Source organism: Nannobrachium achirus (assembly GCF_963921795.1).
Source record: "Nannobrachium achirus genome assembly, chromosome: 17".
In the NCBI taxonomy this organism is placed as follows: Eukaryota; Metazoa; Chordata; class Actinopteri; order Myctophiformes; family Myctophidae; genus Nannobrachium; species Nannobrachium achirus.
In genome coordinates this window covers 53,372,412-53,400,359 of record NC_137824.1, presented here as the reverse complement: position 1 = coordinate 53,400,359, position 27,948 = coordinate 53,372,412, and the positions used below count along the sequence as shown (strand labels likewise).

The window sequence follows — 27,948 nt, the reverse complement described above, 5'->3', positions numbered from 1 at the left end:
TACTCTAATAACATCACACATAATCAATGATGATAATAAATGTATCTACACACCCGGACCGCCGTCCAGACGCTGAACTTCCCGTCGCTCACGCTGATGTTGAGGGAGTACGAGCCCGCCTCCAGGGTCTCGTCCGCCCAGATCTTGCCGTCCGCCGCGTCGACGGAGAAGCGTCCGCGCCCCTCGGGGGTCTCCGACACCAGGCTGTAGGCCAGGACGTCCTGGAGGTCCTGGTCGGAGGCGTGCAGCTTGCCGATGACGCGGTTGGCGAACAGCTCGCTGCTGGCGGACGGCGTGGTGGTGATAAACACCTCCAGAGGCACCACGGAGGGAGGGTACTTGCTCTGCTCCGTGACGTTTATGTTGACCACGCAGATGGACGAGAGGGGAGGGTGCCCGCTGTCTGTCACCTGTTACGTACAGTACATAATAATAATAATAAATACAATACCACTATAATAATATCTCTGATTTATACAGCGCTTTTATCCAAAGATGCTTTACATGGGGGGCAAGAGAGAACCAAGAATAAAACAACTTTAACAACACTAAAGGTCGTTGCACATGCACTGCTGTGTTTTTTCGGACGAATATAGGAGCGATTTTTTGGAGCACGTAAATAAAAAAATCAACCTCACGAGTCAATCACGTTTGCACACTACCGCCTGTTTCGTATTTATTTTAGATTTTTTTTCGATTTTCGCAACTGTCACCACTGAGTCCCTTGCTCTCTCAGGGAGAGAGAGCAAGAGGGACTACTCTCTCTCTCCTTGGCCTGAAAAAAACGTTTTTTTTTTTTTTTTTTTTCGGTCTCAAAAACGCAACGAAAAAACGCAGCAATATGCACTGTGCAACCAGCTTGAGACCAAGGAATAAAAACAATAAAAACAACAAAGACAATAAAGACAGTTGAAAGAGTAGGGATTAGGGAAAGCAATATGGAAGAGGTGGGTTTTGAAGGTTTGGAGGGTTGGGGCATCTCAGAGCGATGCCACTGTTCAACATACGTACTATTTCACGGCAATTGACAGCAGCCACACTGAAGAAGGGCACCTTGCCCAAAATGTCCATGTGGGTACTAAAGTTAACTTCCTACACCACTCCGTATGTTTTCCACTCTGTGCGAGCATCGCTCTGCTTACTTGTATCTTGAGTTGATGCTGTGGTTTCACTCTCTTCCTGAGTGGGGAGGCGAGCGAGAGCAGGCCACCCTGGTCCACGTGGAAACGGCGGTCCTCGTTGCCACTGACGATGTGGAAGGAGAAGGGCCCCCCGTTCTGGGGGGTGTCCCTGTCACTCACCACCAGCTGCAGGATGCTGCTGCCTACTGACTCGCCCTCCTGGAAGACAGAGATGGGACCATATCATATCAGAAGATTATGCTGCTTGCTGTCGGGCAGAAACTTTGTATATCCATATTTCACGTTTTTGTCTTATTCTTTTTCTCTGAATAATAATTCATTGTACAAGAGTGTCACGCAAGAGTAGGAATTTCTAAACGTGAAAGTGTGCCTGTGTGTTTTATAAAATATTGAACCAATGACAAGTATTAACGGGACTACACCATGAATTTCACATTTTTCATTTGTTTCTTGTTTTTTGGTCTTCCCAGTGTCTCTTCCAGCCCCCCAAAAAACCCAATTCATTAACTCTAAGCCTTGTCAGTGATTTTCAGTGATTTGTCAGTGATTTTCTGAATGGTTGTGTCTGAACGGTACACTTTTGAAATCAGACCCATTCTATGTCACAGGGGGCTCATTTCCTATTGGGCCCCCTCGAGAAGGGGGCGGTAATTTTTGGGAGGCTATATTCTATTGATAGGAGGAACTACATTGGATCTATGCAAGCCAGTTTCTTTTTTCCATTCCCTGAAAAGGTTGTTTCTGCCCGACAGTATGATGCCAATCATGTGGCATGCCATACTGTACTATCACACAGAGACAAATCTTTACCACGATGACTGTCACAACATGTGTATAGAAAGAGCTGTGATGTTGGGCATAGCAGCAGCAGCACTGTTTAGAGGAGCTGGCCTGTGATTTTGATTATTGGATCGACAGGGACAAAGTTAATGAGAAACACAATTAACCTCCAACTGCTCAGACAGATTACAGCCGCATTGGGCAATTTCCATTGGCCAATTAGTACAGCCACACTGGTTGCACTGGGCAGCTCCAAAGTCATCTTTCTAACAAATGTGTGTGTGTGTGTGTGTGTGTGTGTGTGTGTGTGTGTGTGTGTGTGTGTGTGTGTGTGTGTGTGTGTGTGTGTGTGTGTGTGTGTGTGTAAATATTATCAAAATGGTGATCCGTGGCTCAAATGGCGAATGAATAATGGACCTCGTGAAAAGTGTTGAAAACCACTGTACTACATCAATGTCATATAATAAATTAATCAAGTATTTAAATATATTGTCACTGTCAGGCAGAAACCTCGTATCTCCAAGTTTCAAGTTTGTACGTTTTTTTCACCAAGTAAAGCCCTGCTTCATCATACAAGGCTGTCGCACAAAAGTAGTGAAAACAGCCGATCTACAGTGAAGCAAGTGCTTGTAGATCTGCTATTTTCACTAGTTTAGTTCATTTTTAAAACCATAAATACAAAAGGTAAGGTCTTGGACATTCCACCAGACAACGACGATATTTAAATACGTCACATACATATATGCGCTAACAAAGCCATACAAAGGCATGTGATATTGACAGACAGCGGTTTTACAACCCGTCCTCTACCGCAGCCTCGGTCTGCTTTACTGCAAGCCGAGGCATCTTCCTGCTCTCACAGAGAGAAGGTCTGCTTTACTGCAAGCAGAGGCATCTTCCTGCTCTCACAGAGAGAAGGTCTGCTTTACTGCAAGCCGAGGCATCTTCCTGCTCTCACGCGGCAGAGAGAAGGGGGCTGCTATAGTAGCAGATGGGGCCCGGGTCACTGGGGTCCGCATTTTATCAACACGCCACTGGCAGCGTTTGGCTCAGCAAATAGTCATTTCTACACTGGCTGGGACTGAGGGGAGACTCCCTTATTAGAGCTGGCACGCCACAGCAGGTAGGGAGCGAGGGAGAGAAAGAGAATGAGAGAGAAAGAGAGGGGGGGAGGTTTCGACGTGGATTGGCAGAAGGACATTTAATTGTTGGCGACTGGCGGCTGATTAGTTAGAACAGCTTTCTAAAAGCTGTGCCAGATGCACGTGAAGGCATTAGCACGCTGCACGTGAAGGCATTAACACACACACACACACGCACGTGCGCACGCACGCACGCACGCACGCACGCACGCACGCACGCACGCACGCACGCACGCACGCACACACACACACACACACACACACACACACACACACACACACACACACACACACACACACACACACACACACACACACACACACACACACACACACACCACATGTGCTCAGGGGCGTCACAAGGGGGAGAAAAGTGGGACTGAGTTACTAGGGCCCAAGGTGGAGGGCACTTAATTATTTTATATTTTAGCTATTGAAAAATAGCAGATATATAAGCTTGTAGATCTGCTATTTTTGAAAAGTCATGAAAATGTGCAAATCTTTGAATATATGTATTTTTTAAGCGAACATTTGTAACTCTGGAACTAAATATTTTGAGATGGGAGTCCGTGGCCAAATACATATCATTTTGGGGGTCCTTGTTTCCATGTCAGTTTGAGCACCACTGACATGGAAACACAGGTTTTTCAAAAAAACCTTAGAAGGATTTGAAATATTCAAAAATCCTCGGTGCCGCGCACTCAGTGCCATGCTGTGAGCTTGTATATCTGCTATTTTTCAATAGTTAAAGCACTAAATAATGCGTAATAATGTGTTCCCAGTCTAGATGGGTTAAACCCCCCCCCCCCCCTATGAAGAACAGTCATGGGGGGCCCGCAGTGAATCCCTTGTACCCAGGGCCCAGAATTTGGTGCGACACCCCTGCACACACACCACATGTGCTTGTGCATGTGCGTGAACACACACACACACACACACACACAGAGGTGCAGATACACACAGAGACAATTGCATCATGACAGTGTGATGGCTCTCTCTCATATATCTCTCCTATCTAGCTCTCTCTAGATCTCTGCAGTGTTCAGCGGTCCGTCACCTGGACAGGAAGTGGACAAAATGAGATAAAAGGATAAAAAGGCTGCTGCCCCACAGCTGCACAGCCCGGAGGCCTTCCACATGGCCTTTACTTTAGATGAGTTTGCTTTTAGTACTTTACTTTACTTCTTCAACGTCTCACACACTTCAACTCCTCCACACCAGGCAGCAATTTCCAACAAGGAAGGGCCGTTTCTTTCCCCTGCAGTTCTCATTAGTGGCCCAGCAGGTGTCGCTATTTCCCCCCCGCTGGCTGCAGAAGAAACTAGAAGCAGTGCTCTTCCGAGCAAAGGTCTCCACCAGGCCACACACATTGCCCTGTTATAGCGCCACCATGAGGCTGATTTGAGAAATTTGAAGCGGCAGAGAGTAGTGTACAGAAATGTGTTTTGCAAAATGTGGGGCAGAGGTTCTGAATTGGCATCCAGGGAGTGTGTGTGCTCATTTTGGCAGCGACCGGGCCAACGGCGCCGGAGATTAGCTGGTAACAAACTCGGCTGGTGGAGATAATAAGCTCCATTGAGGTTGAATGAGGTTTTGCCTGGACTTTACACTTCATTTTATAACCTCCCATTAAACATTTTCATAAATAATGTATGTTTTCAATTGCTAGATTGATTGATGTTTAATAAATTATGGTCCCATTCATTTTCAAATAAATGATAAAGTTGGGTAATGCTTCTGGGGCTTCTACTGGTTCTACCGAGTGAAGACCCGCCCCTCGCTGCCCTTCCAGCCAATCGCATTCGTTTATGGTTTTTTCGGGGCCGTAAGTTTCAAGATGGTGGAATTGAATTTGCCGAAAAAGGGGCTTCAAACGGCTCTGTAGAAACCAATAGGGCTCCCTTCGTCCATGTTCTTTTTTACAGTCTATGCTCCACACACATGCTTTAAACACTTTAACCAGTGGTTCTCAAAGCGGAGCACGGGAGCCCCACGGGTTCCACAGGGCTTAACCCACTTTATATACATAGGCTACCTGAGAACAGCCCATCTAGAAGCTCACAGCGCGCCGACGCGTCAACTGTGAATATCTTTGAAACATTGTAACGACACAAATCTTATATGGGGTAGGGCTGGCACGAAATGTCTTCAGATGGGGGGCGAGTCCGCGGCCAAATTCAGCGTTCCTTGACGAGAAAAATAACCAGTTCTATTCCACCAACGTCCATCGTTCCCATTATTTCATCATGAGTTGTTACGCTTAGTTTAATCCCTTTTCACCTTGCATTTCGTCGTGGACTCTCATTCGCTGCTAGTCCTGAGCCCGCGGCTATACGTAACAACAGCGAGACCCGCAGCCGAATTAACCCATTTTGTCCTAGGATTATTGAATGCTTTATCTATAGAAAAATAGCAGATATACAAGCTCACAGCGTGGCACTCGGTGCCGCGCTGTGAGCTTGTATATCTGCTATTTTTGAAAAGTCGTGAAAATGTGTGAAAACCTTTGAATATATGTATTTTTTAAAGCGAACGTTTGTAACTCAAACTTTGCTCATGGGTGGTCCCTGGAACTAAATATTTTAAGATGGTGGTCCGTGGCCAAATACATATCATTTTGGGGGTCCTTGACATGAAAAAGTTTGAGAACCACTGACATAAACATAGGTTTAAAAAAAAAAAAAAAAAAAACCCTTAGAAGGATTCAAAAGACACTTATAGAATGGGGTCAAAATTGGGTCACAATTGAACATTTCACGATTTTTCATAGAAAATAGCAGATCTACTAGCTCGCATATATACAAGCTGTGAGCTTGTATATCTGCTATTTTTCAATAGTTAAAGCATAAAATAATAATACGCGATAGTGCGTACCCGGTCTAGCCGAATTAACGGCACACCCATGAGCCCTTTGATCTCCTCCGTTCAGATCCCCCGCATCCCAATTCTGAACACGTCTCCAGCTCATCTCGCCACACTTTAAATAATAACGAGAGGAGGGGAGGACTCTTTGGGGTCAGCAACATTTTCATTGCGTGTAAAGGTGTGTTAGAGTGGATGTGTGTGTGTGTGTGTGTGTGTGCGTGCAATGCACGCGTGCGTACGGGGTCTCTGCAGATAGGGATGTAGAGGAACAGAGAGAGAGCGATGGAAATGGGGAAGAGACGGAAAAAGAGATTGAAAGATGAGAAGACGGTACACGCCACAAATAGCTAGAGAAGGAGGTACCGTGGAGTATGAAGGTTATTGGGGTTGGAATCACCAGACTTAATGGCAAATCCCCTTTGATTATGTTGGCTCTTGGCTGTAAGGAGAAATGTGACCTCTAGGGGCCACTAGATTTCTCTTTTTCTCTCACTCTCTCAATGCCAGTCTATACTCTATAGATGTGAATGTATGTTCTTATTACACACACGCACACACGTTAAGATTAGAGCTGCTGCGTGCATGAGCGGCTGATGCAACAGTTCATGCTGGGAAGTTGATCTCTTGCTCGTGTTTTGAATTTGATATGAAATGCAGCTCAAGAATCCAAAAGAGAAATTAGACGTTCGCCGGGGACCCAAACTATAGAGAAAATAGCAGATCTACAAACTCACAACGTGTCTGTGGTATGGGTATGGAGTGTGGCTGATTTAAGCAGCCATACCCATACCACAGCATCACTTCTTAAAACATGTTTTCAAATGTATGGAATGTTTTTTCTTTTATTTATTCATGAAATAACATTAACTATTTCACTTTTTTTATTCAAACAAAACGTAGGAAACCTAAAATTAAGGGACCCATGAAAATGTGTCCGCGTCTCCGCGACCCAGGAATGGGTCCCGACCCAGTGTTTAGGAACCAGTAAAATGCAAGATGAATGAAATGAAAGAAAAGTCCAGTGGGAAAACGATGCCTTCAGATCATCCAGGGAAAGGGGGGTGGATTGAACTTCTAACCTGCATGCCTTTTAATCTTGCCTACCTGCAGCAGCAGATTGTGGTTGACCTGAGAGAAGACAGGCGGGTTGTCGTTGACGTCTGAGACGGTGATCGTCACCAGGACAGCTGTCTGAAGCGGGGGGCTGCCCTCGTCAGCCGCCTTCACCGTCAAGGAGTAGTGGGGTATCTGGGAAATGGAGGAGAGGGGTTAGAGACCCTTAAAGAGGTAGTGTCATAGTTTTGTACTTTTTCTGTTTTGTATGTGTCTATGAAGTTAACATTATTCTAATAGACCACCGGGTGGGGTTATAAAGTGCAGATTTGTCTTCCCCGTGTATTTGTGTTTGAAAGCGAAGACTAGGCCTCAAAAAAATTAAATGACATCATAAAATCATCCCCTCCCCTTTTACCATTCACCCAACCCTGTGGGTGTGGCTAACTTCAGCTAAAGTGACACTGACCTCTTCTCTGTCCAGTGCCGTGCGGACGGTGATCTCTCCACTGCGATGGTCGATGGTGAACTGCTGCTCAGGGTCTCCGCTCACTATGGAGTAACGAAGCAAGTTGTTCAGCGGACCATCCAGATCACTGGCTGGTACCTATAGAGAGGAGTGGAGCAGAAATTGAGTGTGTTAGTGTGTTACAGTGTTGATTTTGTCGAATAAAACTATGACAAAAAAAAATGTGTCGACTGGGTTTTTTTCACTGACGAAAACGAAATCAAAACTAATCAGTCATTACGATGCCATCAAGGCCTGACAAAATATATTTCAGTTGACTAAATCAACTGTAGATTTAATCGCCTAAAATCTTCCGATATTTAGTTGCAGTCAAAAAACAACACTGCTGTGTTAGCAGCAATTATACTAAGCAAGTCTTACACAGGATGCACTGTACCTCTATTATCATGTCCTGGTGAGGAGCGTGAGGAAAGCATAGACTGTATAAAAGATATGGACAAAGCGAAGCCATTGGTTTCTATGCAGCTTAAATGACACAATATGGGTCCTTGGCATGGGTGTTGCCATCATAGATTGAAATGCAACCAGAGGAGGCTATTGGCTGCCAACGGTCACGTGCAACCGCAGGGATACATGGGAGAATGTGGTCGGAGCCTCCCGAAATACAGCACACGAAGAAGAACACAGCCGGCTGGTATCAGTTTAGTTGGCCACGCCCCCCGCAACTTTATCATCAATTTTAACATAAATGGGACCTTATTTTCACAAAACGCATATCATCGTGATTGAAAGGCAATTTTTAACTAGCGATAGGAACCATGAAGTATGTATGAAAGTGTTACTTAAGGTTAGAACACGAAAAGGGGAAAATGAATGGGATCCAATGGAGAACAATTCTTTTTGCAACCGGCCAGGGGGAAAACAGCGCAACTAGCGGCCAATCATAGGAAGTTTTAGTTCCGTATTGGAGTCATTTTACATCGGCGGAACTCTCCCCCTGGAGGAAAGCCAGGTTTCTTGCTATTCTACTCCATTCTCTGCCACACACAGAAATGATGTGATAACAAGGTATTGGCGAGTGACCGGGAGAGCAGTCAGCTGTGATATTGGTACGTTATCTCTGTGCGTTACTGAGCCGACAGGTGACAAGTGACATGTTCACACACATAGCTATGCACGTGTGCCTGTGCGCTGTTTGATGTGTGTATAGACTCTTTTTGTACCTGCCACGTAAGTGTCAGATCCTATGCTCTCTGTGTGTGTGTGTGTGTGTGTGTGTGCGTGCGTGCGTGCGTGCGTGCGTGCGTGCGTGCGTGCGTGCGTGCGTGCGTGCGTGCGTGCGTGCGTGCGTGCGTGCGTGCGTGTGTATACCTGTATAACGGGGCTCCCGGGGGTCAGGGCCTCTGAGACGGCGACGCTGTAGTCTCCGCGGCCGAACACCGGCGCGTTGTCGTTGACGTCCGTCACGTTGATCACCACCGTGGTGACGTCGGTCAGCGTGGACTTGCCCCGCGTGCCCTCCACGGACAGGTAGTACTCCCTGCACAGCTCAAAGTCCAGCGCAGAGACCAGCATCAACCCACCTACACAGGGACGTGCAGAGAATGTTAGCAAAACCCTGATGAAGACTGGCAACAGTCGAAACGTTGGTTAAATAAATTATTTGCATCGTGGCTGAAGAGTGTGCGGCCTCTTCCTTCTCATTCAGTGTTATCTGCGTGGTCAGCACCTCACTCACTTAGGTGTGCGCTCCTCCTTATGTGCTTTCTAGAGAGGCAGGGGCTGACATTTCTAAATGGGCCTTTTGGTGAAAATTTCGGAAATAGCCGACCTCCGAGCTCACAACGCGTCGCAGCGCGACGCGTTGTGAGCTCGGAGGTCGGCTATTTTTGGTCCTTGATACCACACTTACCTAAGCATAATCAAGTCAATACTTGACATGTGGCGTACGGCATGTATTTCTACACAGAGAGGGCAATTCTTTCCAACATAAGGTTCTGCATTCAAGTTCACACACACACACACACACACACACACACACACACACACACACACACAGGGTTCACGCTTCATAGCATAGCAGTCAGGTAGAGTCAGATTTAAAACGTGTTGTATCGCCATCAATGTTTCCACTTTTCATGTTTGGGTGTAAATCCCTTCATCATTGTACAAGAGTGTCACTCGCTCACAACACGTCGAACCATAACACGTTGAGGGCTTGAAGATCTTTGATTTTCACTACTTTTGAAAGAAAAGGTAGTCTGTTTTTAGATATTGGACCGATGAAACATTAACCAGAGCTTGTGACAAAACAATGACAACATTGGTTTCTTTGGAACCAGGGGGAGAGTTCCGACGATTTAAAATGAGCCCAATACGGAACTAAAACTTCCTATGATTGGCCGCTAGTTGCGCTGTTTTCCCCCTGGCCGGTTGCAAAAAGAATTGTTCTCCATTGGATCCCATTCATTTTCCCCTTTCGTGTTCTAACCTTAATTAACATTTTCATGAATACTTTATGGTTCCTATCGCTAGTTAAAAATTGCCTTTCAATCATGATGATATGCGTTTTGTGAAAATAAGGTCCCATTTATGTTAAAATTGATGATAAAGTTGCGGGGGGCGTGGCCAACTAAACTGACAGCAGCCGGCTGTGTTCTTCTTCGTGTGCTGTATTTCGGGAGGCTCCGACCACATTCTCCCATGTATCCCTGCGGTTGCACGTGACCGTTGGCAGCCAATAGCCTCCTCTGTTTGCATTTCAATCTATGATGGCAACACCCATGCCAAGGACCCATATTGTGTCATTTGCGCTGCATAGAAACCAATGGCTTCGCTTTGTCCATATATTTTATACAGTCTATGTTTGGAACACAGGTCCTTTGTTTCCATTTCCTGAAAAGTAAGGGTTTTGGACCTGAAGGTTTCCACCCGATAGCACTGTATTTGCACATGAGAACACACACGCGCACGCACGCACACACGCACGCACGCACGCACACACACACACACACACACTTCTTATACAATGCCTTATAATGGCTGATTTATACGTTTGCACAGTGTTGCACACTGTGGCACGCTGCGATGAGTTGTGAGCTTGTAGATCAGCATGTTTTATTACCATGTGTGCATGATGTCATTCTTGTTCTCTCTCTCTCTCATCGTGCTCCTGATTCATCCTTTCTTCCTCTTCCCTCTGTCTGTCTGTCTGTCTGTCTGTCTGTCTGTCTGTCTGTCTGTCTGTCTGTCTGTCTGTCGCTGCTGTTTTCTATACTGTTTCTGAACTGAAGTGACATGCAAAAAAAAAAAAAAGACTGGAAATATATATATGTTACAGTATGTTTAGGTAACTCAGGACGGTAAGAGTAAGAGCGCTTGTTTTGTCGTTCACCACACACTAATCACCACCAGATGGCGACGACAGCCCATAGACAGCCATTCACTAGTGCAGGCGCTGACGTCACTCGTTTGCGACTCTCTTTCTTTATTTACTAGCCTAGCTGGGCGGTGTTTAGCCATTAGCTTAGCCATTAGCTTAGCCATTAGCTTACTATGAGCGTTTATCGTGGGCTTGCCCAGGCCTTACGGCCTGGGCATAAATATAACGATTGCATTCACCACGGCTTCGTAACTCGCGCGGCGCTCCGCCGGCCGCGCGGCCCTGGTCCGCTGGCCTTCGCGCCGCTTGCAATGTCGTGGACAATCGAGCGGCTCCGCCTGGAGGACGTTGTTGTGGGCGACCGCTTGTTCCGCCCCGTGCTGCACGGCGAGTGCTCCGTTTCTCGACCGTACTGTTTCTCTAACAAACCGTGACATATATATATGTCCAAAAATATATTGTCGAGTATTTATTTACGCATGCCACTCAGGTATACCCTAAGCACAAAGTATGAACTGTTCAGTGTTGTTAGAGATGCTCCGATTGCGGCCGATACCGGCTGATACCGATCACAGATCAGTATCTGCCAATACCGATATTCCCGATCACAGTGTCAAATCCATAAATTCTTCTATTTATTGTGTTACTGTGGCAGCATTTATATATTTAATGATTCTTCTTACAAAACATTGACATTGTATATTAAGTATAAACATTAGGAGATTGCAGGCTGAGGTCCTTTAGTATCCAATTCAACTTGTAGGAGTTGAAGCTGAGGTTACATTCAGTCCCACAGATGAATATTGTGAAAATAGCTGATCTAGCTTGTAGATCAGCAAAGCCGATAGAGGCAAAGCCGATACCGATCAAAGCCAATAGAGGCAAAGCCGATACCGATCAAAGCCAATAGAGGCAAAGCCGATACCGATCAAAGCCGATAGAGGCATTATCGGTCGCTTGCGACCACTCACCGATCAATCAGCACATCTCTATAGAAAGTATATTGTCGTTTAAATAGAATATTTACGCGAGCCAGGTATACCCTAAGCACAAAGTATAAACTATTCAGTGTAATTGTAATTTTGAGAGTTTTCAACTTTTTTCCTCAGCGTTAAAATAACAGTGAGGATTTCTCTCCTGTGGTCCCCTGTGGTCTGCGTGCGTCTGCTGACAGCAGCGTGTGTAGTAGAAAGTCACACATCAGTACAGTGTGCTCCTGGGCTGCCTGCCAGTCTAGGAAGCTTCACTTCATTAAGATAAGACCAGACACCATCCAACAATAATAACCCACCAAGCATTCTTATGTGAGCGGCACAGTCAGGTTTCAACAGGCAAGACGGACTTCTCGTGCGCTGATGGTTTACTAACAGATGTTTGTTTATCGATCAGCCAAAGATCCGGTTCCGGATTTTTGCCCTCGCTAAAAGCCCCAGGGCAAAAATCCACTCGTCCGAGACAGTTTGCCCTCCTGGCCCCCAAGCTATGGAATAAACTCCCTGTCGCTCTTAGAACAACGGACTCACTTGCTACCTTTTGCCGTGGACTGAAGACACACCTTTTCAGACTCCACCTAAACCCTTAGCACTAATGAAACACTCAATGACCATATATTCATGTGCAGACTGGACCGCTCCTTAAATGGAGTAATTGGACTGATGTCAGACCCTGGACGTAGCTCTGTCCGGTACATGTCTTCTATAAGAGGACACTGGCATGAGTGCCTTTTTTGACTCCGGTGGGGCTGGACTGTTTTACCGTTGTACTGTTTCTGTTTTTTTTTTTTTTATTATGTTTGTAATGTAAATGTATTGTTTTCTACCCTGTGGGCCCTGAGCCTGTAATAAAGTTTATAATAATAATATGAAGCTAGTTAGCATTTTTTGTAGGTTTTTTAGAATCCTTTTCTTTACTGATTATATTGTTTTTTAGATTGATATTCATATGCATATGCTATATTGTTGTTGATATTCTGACATGTTATCTTGTTTATTATAGTGATTATATTGTATTATCTGCTTTTTTGTAAGTCGCTTTGGATTAAAAGCGTCTGCTAAATGCCTAAACTGTAAACTGTAAACTGTAGCACAGTCGGAGGCTATTAATCCACCCTTTGATGTTTTGTGACCTGGTGTTTCTATACTTGCCAACGAACATGGCCACATTTGAATACATGTGCACGTGCATTCTCAGGAAGCGCAAACTTTCGGACTGTGCTATTTGTCAGTGTCAACTTAAATACGTGCGCATGCATGCACGCATGTGCGTGTGTTCACTTACAAGCGGCTGTGAAAGTGTCAAAGTTCCCATGGCAGACTTCCATTAGCTGCTCTCACGTTCGCTCCATTAGCAAACAACATCCAGATTAACACAAACATAGCGTCTACAGTATGTCGGGTGGAAACCTCATATGTCCTTTGACATTTCCGGTTTCAAAAATACATATAAAGAATAGTAGATCGACAAGCTTGCGTCGCTCCGCGCCCCGTTTGGAAGCTTGCAGATCTGCTACCTTTGATACTTTTGTGTGAGGCTGTTGGGTGATCCAGTGGTGCGTTCATTTATAAAGAAAAAAAAAAAAAAAAAGTTAGAACAAGGGTCTTCAACAGGGGGTCCTCAGAGTTACTACAGGGGGTCCTCCAAATCTTTGTGTGATAGAAACTGTTTTCTCCATTTTTATATTAACCACTAGCCAAAAATAGCAGATCTACAAGTAGATGTAGATTGTAGATCGGCTATTTTCGGCAAAGAGGTTTGTTGTAGAGGGGGAAAAGTATTGACGGTTCAAGTGGTTAAATATCTGAAAACACAAATTGACATGAATCCAAAATACACTGATGATTGTGGTGTCAAACAATGAAACTATATGGAAACTATATGAAAAAGGTTGTGGGGGTCCCTGCTTCATCTCTCTCTCTCAATAAGGGGTCCCTGGCCTGAAAACGTTGAAGACTTCTGAGTTAGAATATGGAGATAAGAGGTTTCAGTAGAGGTGTCGCTAATGACAGTCGGCGCTCATACTGTGCCAAATATCACAGGGAATGCACTCAGTCTGTGCCAAACCAAAACTAACCCTACTAAACACTCCCAACATTTCCAAAAAAATCGATGTAGTACACTATTGGTTGCACATTGGTGTTGTGCAACAAAAGTTAGCAGATCTACAGTACAAGCTCATTATGCATCATGACGGAGATGTGAGCTGGTAAATCAGCTATCTTTGTCATGCAACACTGGCGCACAAACACGTATAAATCAATCTAATCTACAGACAGACAGACAGACAGAGGCGTGTGTGGGTGCGTGCGTGTGTGTTATTACAACACCAAAACTTTATGACGATGACACCCAAGACTCTAAGATGTTATAGGCTATTCAATCATTTGCCAGAGATCAAATGGCAGTCGTGGTAATTATACATCAAGATGATCATAGGAACTCAACAAGACACACGGAAATATGAAAAATTACCCTACATAAAGCCCGGAGCCAATAAGAGAAAGATTGTGATGAAAAACAACAACGTGTGCACCTGAAGTGAACATTGTTTCAAAGTCGTGCATCAGTCTTCACATTGTCTTATCTGTCTCTGTGTTACACCAGACCAAGACAGGAAGAGAAACAGAGGGATGCAGAGACAGAGAGAGAGAGGGAGGGAGGGAGACGGAGGGAGAGTGGAGAGTTAAACAGACTGTCTGCAAAGATAAAACACACAAAGACCCATGAGAGAGGTCCTCTTTATATCGTTGCTTGAAACACACGCACGCACGCACGCACGCACGCACGCACGCACAGTCGCACACACACGCACGCAAGCACGCACACACACAAGCACGCACACACACACGCACGCACGCACGCACGCACGCACGCACGCACACACGCACGCGCACACACACACACACACACACACACACACACACACACACACACACACACATACACACACACACACACACACACACACAAATCATAACATGCTTAAACTTGAGTAGCATAAATTAAATAGCTGGGCATGAAATTGGGAAGTTTGCCACAGTGTGTGTGTGTGTGTGTGTGTGTGTGTGTGTGTGCGTGCGTGCGTGCGTGCGTGCGTCTGTGCGTGCGTATGTGCCTGCGTGCATGTATTGTATGCATTCATGTATTTCTATCAGGACTCTCCACATACAGTACAGTACAGTAGATTGTAACTTGGCCCAGCATTCCTGAAAAGCTAGGTGGTTTGGCAAGAAATAAAGGAGAGAAAAGTGAAATGAAACAATACAAATCAAACCAAGTTTGAAGTGAGCAGTGGTGCATGCGTGTGTATGTGTGTGTGTGTGTGTGTGTGTGTGTGTGTGTGTGTGTGTGTATGCGTGCGTGCGTGCGTGCGTGCGTGCGTGCGTGCGTGTGTGTGTGGCAAATATGAGTTGTTAAAACTGATGCTCTGTGTTTGAGCCTAAGGCTAGGTCGACGTTCTCTCCTTTTGTTAGGACTAAAGGTGTTTTTTTTTAAGAGATTACATTTTTGATGCTTCTTTTGTGTGAATTCCTGGGAACACCCTTCTTCCTGTATACATGGCTGAACCGTGTAACATGTACAGTATAGGAGGTATTGTGATAGAATGGGCGAGAGAGAATGAGGAGAGAGGACAAGCAAGACTGAAGCCTTGGGAGAAGAGGATGCTCTCTGTTCCATTGCATGATTTTTTAATAAACGTCTATTTGTATCCACCCTCTCATGGACAGAAGAATACCCACTCCCATTGAGCATGAAGTAAAGAGTGAAATGTCCACTGTATGAATACTTTATAAGCAGTTTGTAACAAAAAAATCACACCCGTGTGAAGTGGAGTTGTGTGTGTGTGTGTGTGTGTGTGTGTGTGTGTGTGTGTGTGTGTGTGTGTGTGTGTGTGTGTGTGTGTGTGTGTGTGTGTGTGTGTGTGTGGATCATGTGTACCGATTTTTGTGACATTTGAAGAAAATATGTAGGAAAAGGAGCAAAAAGTGTGTTTTGGAGAAAATTCAAGATGGCGGAAAATCTATCATGGCGCAAATGGGCGTGGCCTATATGGGGAGATGCGTCATGACCCAAGGAATCCAGGGAAAAAATATTTTTAATTTTCCGACCTACGGTTCAAGAGTTACAGGCCAAAACGTAAAGTGGGGTGTTATAGCGCCACCATGCGGCCAAATGACACAATTATTTTTTATTTAATCCTTGAAGTCATTATGAACCTCCTCTCCAAGTCTTGAAACTCTAGCCCCTATGGTTTGCGAGAGACAAATAATTGAATGTGAGTTTTTGCGATTCCCATTATAAGTCAATGGGGAAAATTAATTCACTAATAAATTAATATCAATTAAACTATTGAACCTTTCTCTTAGCAAGTTACTAGCCCACGATTCCCGAGTAAGCCGGTCGATTTGACATATGGCGCGAGTGTGTGGTGGCAAAACTGTGGGACTAGTAGCGTGCCGAAGTTTAGGAAGTTCAGGCTACATACAGACACACACACAGACACACAGACAGACCCACACGGCCACGTATAGGGAGCCTGTGCTTCACACAGCTCCAAAAAAAGGACAGTTCAATACACGGTCAATACACGGTCAATACACAGTCTGCTTAGAGCAGGGGTCTTCAACGTTTTCAGGCCAAGGACCCCTTAGTTGAGAGAGAGATGAAGCAGGGACCCCCAAAACCTTTTCATAGATTCCCTATAGTTTCATCAATTGACAACGCAGTCATCAGTGTATTTTGGATTCATGTCAAATTTGTGTTTTCAGATATTTAACCACTTGAACCGTCAATACTTAATAAACTTGACCTTTCACTGTGTACTTGGTCTACTCTACAAGCTCAAGCTTGTGTAGATCTGCTATTTCTGGCTAAAGTTCTCAGAATATGGACGCTAGGGTTCAAGTGGTTAATATAAAAAAAGGAGAAAAAAGGTTTCTATCACAAACATTTGGAGGACACCCTGTAATAATTCTGAGGATCCCCTGTTGAAGACCCCTGGCTTAGAGGATTTTAAGAAAGCATATGGCTTGTTTCCATTCCTTTTGTACTCAATTGGTGAAAGACAATAGACAAGTTAGCACATGCAGTCAAACACCCCACTACCACCCTCCACATCCACCCACGTCTAAGTCATTATCACCTCACAGTGCGCTTAGCCAGATCAAAAATGCCATTTAGAGGAAAATCTATCCTGGATGCAAAGTTGTGTCAATATGGGCTGTTTTTAAAGAAAGTAACACCTGATACACCCTCTGGCTGTCAGTGCGTGATGAGACGGTCTCACTAGCAGTGGTGTAAAGTAACTAAGTACATTTACTTAAGTACTGTACAATTTTGAGGTATTTCTACTTTACTTGAGTATTTCCAATTTTTCCAACACATTGTACTCCACTACAAATATTTGAAAACTTTAGTTACTAGTTACTTTTGATTGTTATTACAAAACATACATTACCCACACTTCATCCCTATATACTGTACATTTCGGACAATATCTACTGCATAGTACTGTGTTCTATCCATCTGTCATTCAATGTTATATGAGATACTTAAATGGTTTCCTGTGCAAATAAGCAGAAAAGCTTACTAGGATCTCCTTTTACTTAGTTGACCTTGTACCAGTGAACTGTATCATCATGAAACCTTTTCCTATGCAAACTTCTAATAAAGTCTTCAATCAATCAATCTGTTTGTCACCAAATGAGTAGTATCTGGGAATCTAAAATCAACTTAGTTCTGACTCATCTGTTGTCAAAATTGCCCTACTTGTCCTTTCGTTTTGCTTTTATTATTTTCTCATGCACTACATTTGAATTCAATTTGAGTTTTTGTGATTGTGGCCTCTTGGTCTTTCAACCTATCAGAATTCCAAATGTTTATTTCACACATAATGAAAGGAAATGTATAAAATGTAGTGTACTGTACTGTAGTATAATGGCATAAAGAAGTCACTAATGCAGGCTTTGTTTTCTTACACAGAGCCAAACAAAGCCGTTAACTATATGCTTTTACATGGCATACCTGCTGATATATCTAAGGTATATGACGTGTAACACAACAGTACATCTCTGTCTAGTCTAGTGTTATTCTGTTTAGATGACAGCTGCTGTCGTTGGTAGATTCTATATACTGTAGTGTAATGGCATAAAGAAGACACTAATGCAGGCTTTGCCTTCTTACACGGAGCCAAACAAAGCTGTCCCCTATGTATGCTTTTACATGGCATCAGGGGCGTCACAAGGGGTAGGAAAGTGGGACTGAGTTACCGGGGCCCAAGGTGGAGGGGCCCTAGTAACTTTAGCTATTGAAAAAATAGCAGATATACAAGCTCACAGCGCGGCACCGAGTGCCGCGCTGCGAGCTTGTAGATCTGCTATTTTTGAAAAGTCGTGAAAATGTGCGCAAATCTTTGAATATACCGGTATGTATTTTTTAAGTGAACATTTGTAACTCAAATTTTGCTTCTGGGGGGTCCCTGGAACTAAATATTTTGAGATGGGGGGGGTCCTTCACATGAAAAAGTTTGAGCATCACTGACATGGAAACATAGGTTTCTTGGCACACATTTTCACGATTTTTCAAAAAAATAGCAGATCTACAAGCTCGCAGCGCTGCGAGCTTGTATATCTGCTATTTTTCAATAGATAACTTTCATGGGGGGCCCGCAGTGAATCCTTGTACCCAGGGCCCAGAGTTTGGTGTGACACCCCTGCGTGGCATACCTGTTTTCTGATATCTAAGGTCTGACGTGTAACACAACAGGACATCTGTCTAGGGTTGTTCTGTTTAGATGACAGCTGCTGTCGTTGGTAGATTCTATATATTCACGCTACCCTTTTTTTGCCCCCAACAAAATAGATTGACAGCTGCAGTCACAGAAGCTCCGGTAGCCTGAAGCGTTTCACAGAGTAATATAAAAGCAAACAAGAAGAATATGGTAAAGCCACGTGTGACCTAAACAACTGTCAAAATGTTCATTCTAAAGTTATAAAACTCACTTCATAACAAAATGTCACCCTCTCCCTTTCTCACTCGTTCGCTCAGTCTCTTTCTCTTTTTCCCTCTCTGTCTCTCACAATGACAGCTGTCCGTAAACTTGATACATTTATAAAGGGGCTGAAGAAAAACAGAGAGAGAAAACAGAGAAAGACAGAAAAAAGGAGGACGAGACAATTGAGAGAGCCAGAGTAAAAAGAGCCCGAGACAGAGAGTCGATAAAAAGTGAGTGATACATTTGAGTGAGTGAGTGATACACAGTCACAGAGAAAGAGTCATCACCTGTTTGAGGGTCCAGGCGGAACCTGGCGTCTTCGTTCCCAGAGACTATCTTGTACGCGACAGGCTCAACGCCGCCATCTCTGGTGAGGGCGGACATGCTCAGCACCTCCGACCCGACCGCAAGGTATTCTGGGACCTGGGCCGTGTACTCCGAGCTCAGGAACACGGGCTGGTAGTCGTCCAGGGAGACCACGTTGACCGTCACCGTGGCGACAGAGTAGAGCTGGCGCGGCAGGCCGCGGTCGGTGGCCTTCACCTTGAGCTCAAAGGCGGACGGGGTCTCGGGGGTGAGGGCTCGCTCCAGTCGGAGGATCCCCGAGAACTCGTCCAGGGAGAAGAAGCCCCCGTCTCCCGCCAGGAGACTGTACTTGACCTCTGAGTTTATACCTGGAGGCACAGGAGGAACGGAGGGAAAGGGAGGCATGAGGAGAAAGAGAACCGTATGCACACATGCACCAACACCTAGGCTAAAACTCGCTAGTCTTACTTTAGGTAATCTCTCAGTCAAGACAGATTCAGAGCTCTGCATCTTTCTTTTTTTGCCGATGGGTATCTCATTCCTTTTATATACACTTTGTACATTGCATTCTTTTAGGACACTTGTACTGTAGACTGTAGTGTAGACCATTGTCAGGCACGGTTTAAAGGACAAGCTGGGGGTTTCAATTCCTAACTCTGGAATGTTATCCATCCCAAAATAATGGCATAAAGAAGACACTAATGCAGCCTTTGCTTTCTTACACAGAGCCAAACAAAGCCGTTCCCTGTATGCTTTTAGATGGCATACCTGTTTTCTGAGGTATGATGACACAACAGGACATCTGTCTAGTGTTATTCTGTTTAGATGACAGCTGCTGTCCTTGGTAGATTCTATATATTCACACTACCCTTTTTGGCCGCCAACAAAATAGATTGACGGTGTAGCAGACTGCAGTCACAGAAGCTCCAGTAGCCTAAAGCGAACTTTGGAGCTTCTAAGGTTGACGACGAAAGTAAGGTTTCTTAAAGATGAGCCATGATTTTTTTCCCCCCTCTAAAACATGATTATCAGCTATTATGATTATACTAGGAGGGAGATTTATTTTTTTTTTTTCAAAAAAGTGTACAGAAAGAGTTAAAATTAGGTTCTTATGTGGCCACACCCACCATTTCATTAAGGTTGATTCTATGATGTGATTGTATCTGTGTTTTTGGACCGCCACTTTTGACCCACAAGGTGGCAGACACATGAAAAACAGAAAAAGTACAAATCTATGACACCACCTCTTTAAAGAACCCCATAGAAAGAAGGGGGTCTTTATGGTTTTTATGAGCAATTATATATTCTCTTGGTATTTGTTTGTTTTCTCTTGGAGGCTGCCACCTTGTGGTCAAAAGTGTCAGTTAAAAAACACACATACTTACATCACAGAATCAACTCCTCCCCTAATTACCATTCACCCAACACTGTGGGGTGTGGCTAACTTCAGCTGGGTCACCACCCACCATGACATCCATGCATACTTAATGAACTGGGAGTGTGGCCACATAAAAAAACAATTTTAACTCTTTCTGTATACTTTTTTGGAAAAAATCTTCCTCCTAGTATAATCATAATACCTGATAATCATGTTTTAGAGGGGGGAAAAATCATGGCACCACCTCTTTAAACTAGCAGGCCACCTATAGGAGGCCACCTGTAAGACGCTTGCAGTGGAGGTGCAGAGGGCTTGTTCTAGGAAGAGGCCCCCTGCTCAGGTGCAGAGGGCTTTTTCCTGTGAGAGGCCCCCTGCCTCAGGTGCAGAGGCCGGGCCTGCTCCTTTAACAGGCCGCCTGTGGAGGTGCACAGTGGAGGGCTTGCTGCTGTAAGAGGCCTCCTGCTGAGGTGCAGAGGGCATGCTCCTGCACATCTCAAGGAGTGGCTCACCACCGCTCTGCTCTGTCTTGTCCTGCTCACGTTAAGACGCCAGCCTATACCAGTGTGTGTGTGTGTGTGTGTGTGTGTGTGTGTGTGTGTGTGTGTGTGTGTGTGTGTGTGTGTGTGTGTGTGTGTGTGTGTGTGTGTCCAGGTCCATGAGCTTCTACAGTACTGTACTCAGGGGCGTCAATTGGGTATGGCAGGGGTATGCAGCTGCCATACCCTGGGTCCAGGGGGGGGGGAATAAAAGTTACTTTTAAATATAAATCCATGACTGTCTCTTTGTCTATCTGTGCTGGTTATTATGTTGTTAAATTACAGTAAACTAACTACAAATGCAACATTTAACAAAATGGTCACTTTAACAAGGTATTATAATTATATTCTAGACACTTTTATTCTCCCCATTTTGACAAAGTGGTATATCCCCAGGTTCCGCAGGTCAGCTGCCATACCAAGAAACCATAGAAACGGGGGGAAATAAATGTATCATGCCTGTTGCTAAGGTATGGCAACATGACTGGTGTCTTGCGCGCGTGCAAGACACCAGTCATGTTGCCATACCTTAGCTTTTTCTGAACTGACGCCACTGACTGTAGTGAATACAGTATGAGGGATCGTGTGCATTTGAGTGTGTGTCTGTGGCTGTGCGTTAGAGGGCATACTGTACATGTGCCTGCCTGTCTGTGAATGCACGTGTTTGTTCGTGTGTGTGTGTGTGTGTGCACATACCGGTGTGTGTGAGCCTTTTCTATGGGGGTGCAAAACTGTCCTTTCAATCCCAGATCAAACACCACACCTCAACTATTGCCACACAGCTGTTTCACGTCAAACAGAGAAGAGTTTCCTTTTCTCTTGGGAGAGAAGAACGTGTAAGGATCTCTCCTTACATGTTCTTGTCTTGGAAATTAGTTTTTGCAGCGGGCAAACTGTCAACGGAACTGACAGATTCATTCAAAGAGAGTTGAAGGATTCTTTTGCATTTCAGCCCCTGTACAATCGGAAGTCAATGCTCTCAGAATAGGATTGGTATGTTAGAAACAGATTCATGGATTCCTTCTCAATGATATATGGGACACTTTTTTGACTGAAGAAGATGCCTTGTGCATTGAAACTCTTTTGTATCGTATCATTAAAATAGTATAGTGACTCATCTTCTTTTGGTTCAGTTGTTGAGAAATGTGTATTTCTTTTACTAATAAGTGCAGCTATTTCTTTGAAAAGTCATATAATTTAATCTTTCGAGTATACTCTCTTAAAGCGAGTATACTCTCTTAAAGCTCAACAAAATGCAAAACAGAACTTCAATCCACTTCACCAATTCCCGAAGCGAGTTGAAGGCAGACTTGCAGACTCATACTGCCAATAGTATGTTATTAATTAGTTGTGCTGCCAGCATGTCTTGATAATTATCAAAACATAGCTGTGCACTGGCATAGCAGTGAACAGAATATCAAAATTGCTTCTTAAATTATTCCTTTTCAAAGTTGCAGAGGATGATGGTGCACTCCAGCTTTTACAGCAAGCTTAGACAGTGAAGTGGAGAAAGAGGAATGCACTGTCAGGATCTGATCTAAGATCAGTTCAGGGTCACTGCTGCCCGGAGGTGGTGGTATAATACTTAGTTGTATATCGTCGTTGTCGGGTGGAAACCTTGTATCTTCAAGTTTCAAATGTGTACGTTATTTCGCAAAGTAAAGCCCTGCTTCATCATACCAGGCCGTCGCACAAAAGTAGTGAAAACAGACGATCTACAAGCACACAACGCCTCACACCGCGAGGCGTTGTGTGGTTGTAGATCACACAACTTCATCATACAAGGCCATCGCACAAAAGTAGTGAAAACAGCAGATCTACAAGCACACAACGCCTCGCACCGTGAGGCGTTGTGTGGTTGTAGATCGGCTGTTTTCACTAGTTTAAATAATTTTTAAAATGCTAAATGCAAAACCAACTGTTTTGGACATACAAGGTTTTCACCCGACAACGACGATATACTTGGTTGCGTGCCGTGTCGCAGACTGAGGCTGGCTCGTTGCGGACAGTACACAAAATCTGGACCAAGAAGTGGTAAGTTAATTCACCTCTCAGGATTTAGCAGTATGGCGTCATATTTAAAGGGATATTTCACTTTCAAAAAAACTTTTGCTAATTTTATCATCTAATCAGGCTTTTATGAACACCCTGGACAGTTTTTAATTAGCTTGATTGAATATTTAGATATTTGATGTAAATGTTACCAGGCCCTCCAGGGCCAGGCCCAGGGCCTCTCCCCACACACACCCATTGTAACTTCAAACTTCATTTTAACCATGATAGATTCATTAAAAACACCCATTATTTTTTCTGGTGACTCATAATACCCTCCTAATATGTGAGCAGGCCGTGTTTTTTCGATAACTTTTTTCATTTATTTTTAATAATTATTTTTTTGTATTTCATTTTTTCTATTTTCCCAAATAATTATTAATATGAGTCACCAGAAAAAATAATGGGTGTTTTTAATGAATCTATCATGGTTAGCCTTTCCACTGCTCCCTGTTGAAAGTGGAATATCCCTTTAAGGCATAGGAAAGGCGTCAACACAGCTGTATCTGCACGTTTTTTTTAAAAGGTGCATCCCATGGTGTACAAATGGTGTTGTTGTTGTTCCCACATGAAGATTATCCACACAGAGATCTCCACAAAGTTCAACAAAAAACTTGTAAACTTGGAAAAATGTAAAACAAAGCACGACAGAGCACGGTACAAAAACCTTTTGACTCTACCGACACCTTGCAAACTGTAATAAAAATTCTCACCTGCCAGCAAACTGATGGGTGTTAACAAACTACCACTAATTACTACTGGCTAGTGTGATTGGTCAAACACTTAACTACAAGGTTGACAAGACATACTTCAAACTAGATACACTTCAAAGCACAGTCAAAGTACTGCAAAAAGAGGAAATCTACAATAACTTAAACCTTGCCTCCTAAAACAGCTGTGGTATGGCTCTATGGGGTGAGAGGTCAGAGCTGCTCGGACAGGTCTCTCTATTAACCTTTATTGTGTTGAAGATAAATCACACGTGCTTGCGCGTGCACGCACACACGCCTAAAATATTGCCACAAAGCTGTTTCACGTCAAATAGAGAAGAATGTCCTTTTCTCTTGGGAGAGAAGAACATATGTAAGGATGTCTCCTTACATGTTCTTGTCTTTCACAGTGGTCAAACTGTCAGCGGAACTGACAGATTCATTCAAAGAGAGTTGAAGGAATCCTTTCCTTGACGATGCACTCCAGCTTTTACAGCAAGCTAGACAGTGAAGTGAAGTGAAGAGAAGAGGAATGCACTGTCAGGATCTGATCTAAGATCAGTTCACGGTCACTGATGCCCAGAGGTGGTGGTATATACTTAGTATATACTACTAGTTAGTAGTAATGTAAAAAGTTAAATGTAAAACAAAGCACAACAGAGCACGGTACAAAAACCTTTTGACTCTACATACACCTTGCAAACTGTAATAAAAATTCTCACCTGCCAGCAAACTGATGGGTGTTAACAAACTATAACTAATTACTACTGGCTAGTGTGATTGGTCAAACACTTAACTACAAGGTTGACAAGACATACTTCAAACTTTATACACTTCAAAGCAGTCAAAGCACTGCAAAAAGAGAAAATCTACAATAACTTAAACCTTGCCTCTTACAACAGCTGTGGTTGGTTGAGAGGTCAGAGCTGCTCGGACAGGTCTCTCTATTAACCTTTATTGTGTTGAAGATAAATCACACATGCTTACGCGTGCAAACACGCACGCACACACACACACACACACACACACACACACACACACACACACACACACACACACACACACACACACACACACACACACACACACACACACACACACACACACACACACACACACACCAGTGTTGACATGATTAAGGAGACGAGGTAAGCAGAGTAGTCACAACAAGTTCTGTAATTCGAGAAAGCCACAAAAGAATTCTTGAACATGTTTATTCAAAGAAGGTATTGTATGGGGGCCGCCGCCAAAAGGGGGCCTGTATTCAGCGAATGTGGGCTAAAATCTCTGGGAAAACGACTTAAATAGTGATCTTGACAGTAGATAAATAGAAAGAAACAATGAACTACTTAACTACTGCAGCAGTGACTGATATACTGTAAATAATTTGTTTTAGCTCGTTTTTAACTTTGTCAATTGTATTTTGAAGCATCAAGGACAGAATGTTCTCCCAAAAATGGCCGATCTACATGCTCACAAAGCCTCGCAACGCGTGTGCGCGCGTGTGTGTGTGTGTGTGTTTGCACGCGTAAGCATGTGTGATTTATCTTCAACACAATAAAGGTTAATAGAGAGACCTGTCCAAGCAGCTCTGACCTCTCAACCAACCACAGCTGTTGTAAGAGGCAAGGTTTAAGTTATTGTAGATTTTCTCTTTTTGCAGTACTTTGACTGTGCTTTGAAGTGTATCATTTTAGAGGTATTAAAAATCCTTAAATTATCACTTTAGAAATGTGCATATACACACTCTATACACTTAAACTTTATGTTGGTTTGTTTACTGTTGAGTGAGAAAACAATGTTGCACATTAAGTTCATCATCTGGGGACCCCCCAAAATAATTTGGGGACTGACAGACAGGATGAGAACCACTGTTTTAGAATAGACCAAGTCAAACCAATGCTTTCAGGGATGTTATGTCTGATTCATACTGATGATTTATACTGATGACTTATACTTGTAGATAAATACTTGTATACGAGTGTAAAAGTACATAAATCAGGAATTCGTTTACATGTTTGAGCCAGGAATCTGATCCTGAGTGAAGAGTGAAAGTGAGGCTTTGTACAACATTGTTTGTAGTCTGCTGATTAGATGGAAATTGACTGGAAATTAACTTCAGCCATTAGGCGACTACACGTCTTTTCATCTTTCCGAATAGTCAGGGGATATCTTATAAAGTCCTGGAATAAATTCCTTACCAAAAGATTTCTTCACCAATGTGTTTGTAAAGTTGTCTAGTAGTAACACATCTCACAAAGACTGAATTCAGTTTCCCTAGGAGAATCCGTTACAGCTGATGAAAGTAAATAAATTAACTATACAGGATAAAACAAACACACCAAAATAAATCTGCTTTAAGTAGCATGTGAGGGGTCAAACTAGGGGTTTTTCATTATGTTGAATCCATTGCAAGCATTCGTTTTGCACGAAAAACATTCCTTGGGGTAAAGGCGGCTCCAACAAAACTGTGAAAAGTGATGACTCATCACTAAACCATATTTTTGTGGGGACGTTTTTAGCCCAAGGAATGTTTTTCGAGCAAAACAAATGCTTGCAATGGATTCAGAATCATGAAAAAACCCTACTTTGACCCCTCACATGCTACTTAAAGCATATTTATGTTGGTGTGTTTTATCCTGTATAGTTAATTTAATGGGACCCCAACTTTCATCAGCTATCAAGGATTCTCCTAGGGAAACTGAATTTCAGTCTTTGTGAGATGTGTTACTAGACACCTTTACAAACACATTCATGAAGAACTCTTTTTGGTAAGGAATTTATTCCAGGATTTGACACTATTTCTGAAGATATCCCCTGACTAGAAGGCGTCGGCGAGATTTATTCGCTGCCTGACAGCCAGAAACAGCACATTTTTATTATAAAATCTATCGACACTGACTAGCGGAGCTGGATACAGTAAGAGGATGGACTAGAGGAGCTGGATACAGTAAGAGGATGGACTAGAGGAGCTGGATACAGTAAGTGGATGGACTAGAGGAGCTGGATACAGCAAGTGGATGACTAGCGGAGCTGGATACAGTAAGTGGATGCGTCTGTTGGCGATGATTTGGTCGGACAAGTCAGAGCATGGCGTTCTCGACAAGCCAATAAATCCAATAAATTTACAGCGTGGCCATAGGCCAAGAACAGGGTTTGTCTGTGGGTATTGTAAATCCCCTGAAAAGCAGCTCATGCTGCTACAGTACGTGCATGACGTCAGGAAACAGAAGCACGTGTGGAAAAAAACCTGGTGGGTCTGGTGAAGTAAAAGTAAAGAGTTTGAGAATTGGGCTGTAGTTGAAAATCTATGCATGTAAAAATAAAATAAATATAATATAATAAACATTTTGTTGGTATTGGTGAAGTACAACCCCCCGGCTCCACCGGGCGCCATCGAGCTTCTGCACTCGTCAATGGAAATTATAAAAGTTTTTTGTTCATGTTAATTTAAGTACTACGCTGAGTAGCTGTATTGATAGGGCAGCACGCTAACCTAAAAATCACTCAGTGTGAAGTGAAAAAAGGTGCCTTTTATTCATTAAGCGTTTTTCATTAAGCGTTTTTCATTAAGCGTTCCGCGAAGCTTGGCCAATAAGCCCTGTGTGAGACGGACATACAGTACATACTGTACAAACATACATACAGACAAAGCCAGATGTAGGAGCGGTTATCACCGCTCAAAAAATGTCAGATGTCAGTTTGACATATACAGCTGTGTAGGGGGGGGGGGGCTCACTGGGTGGGCATGGCCTTTTCTGTGATGATGGGTTAGTGATATATGGAATCCTATGGAACCTATAATTACCACATAGAACACCCACAAGTGTATTATGGCTTCTACAGTATATAAAATCTTGCAAAAGCATCATTCTGTGCTTACTGATATTCTTTTTTCAGCACACACACGTAAATCAACCAAAACCCAGAGAGATTGGATGAAGCCATCCCTGGGGCCTGATGAAACAAGCTGACCACATTATCACATCATCCTTCAGTGAATTGGTTACACGTTGCCTACTCTCTCTTCTATAAATTCTAAATAATCGAACCCCTGGTTGTCACCGGTTATCTTAATGACAGTAATCTGGCACAACCAGATGTGCTTTACAGCAATAAAAAGAGGTGAAGAGCTTGTGACTG

The 27,948-nt window shown here is 43.7% G+C and overlaps 1 protein-coding gene across 1 annotated transcript in view; it reads right to left on the bottom strand.

The window, feature by feature from the left end:
- The window catches only part of fat2 (FAT atypical cadherin 2), a gene marked incomplete at both ends in the record, with an annotated part of 123,233 nt that overhangs the window by 38,644 nt on the left and 56,641 nt on the right, over positions 1-27,948 (bottom strand). The window contains 6 exons of the mRNA XM_080746806.1: positions 54-410; positions 1,143-1,340; positions 7,034-7,177; positions 7,452-7,589; positions 8,823-9,034; positions 19,111-19,497. Coding sequence (XP_080602932.1) covers positions 54-410; positions 1,143-1,340; positions 7,034-7,177; positions 7,452-7,589; positions 8,823-9,034; positions 19,111-19,497 — 1,436 coding nt within the window. The remainder of the gene's footprint in view (positions 1-53; positions 411-1,142; positions 1,341-7,033; positions 7,178-7,451; positions 7,590-8,822; positions 9,035-19,110; positions 19,498-27,948) is intronic.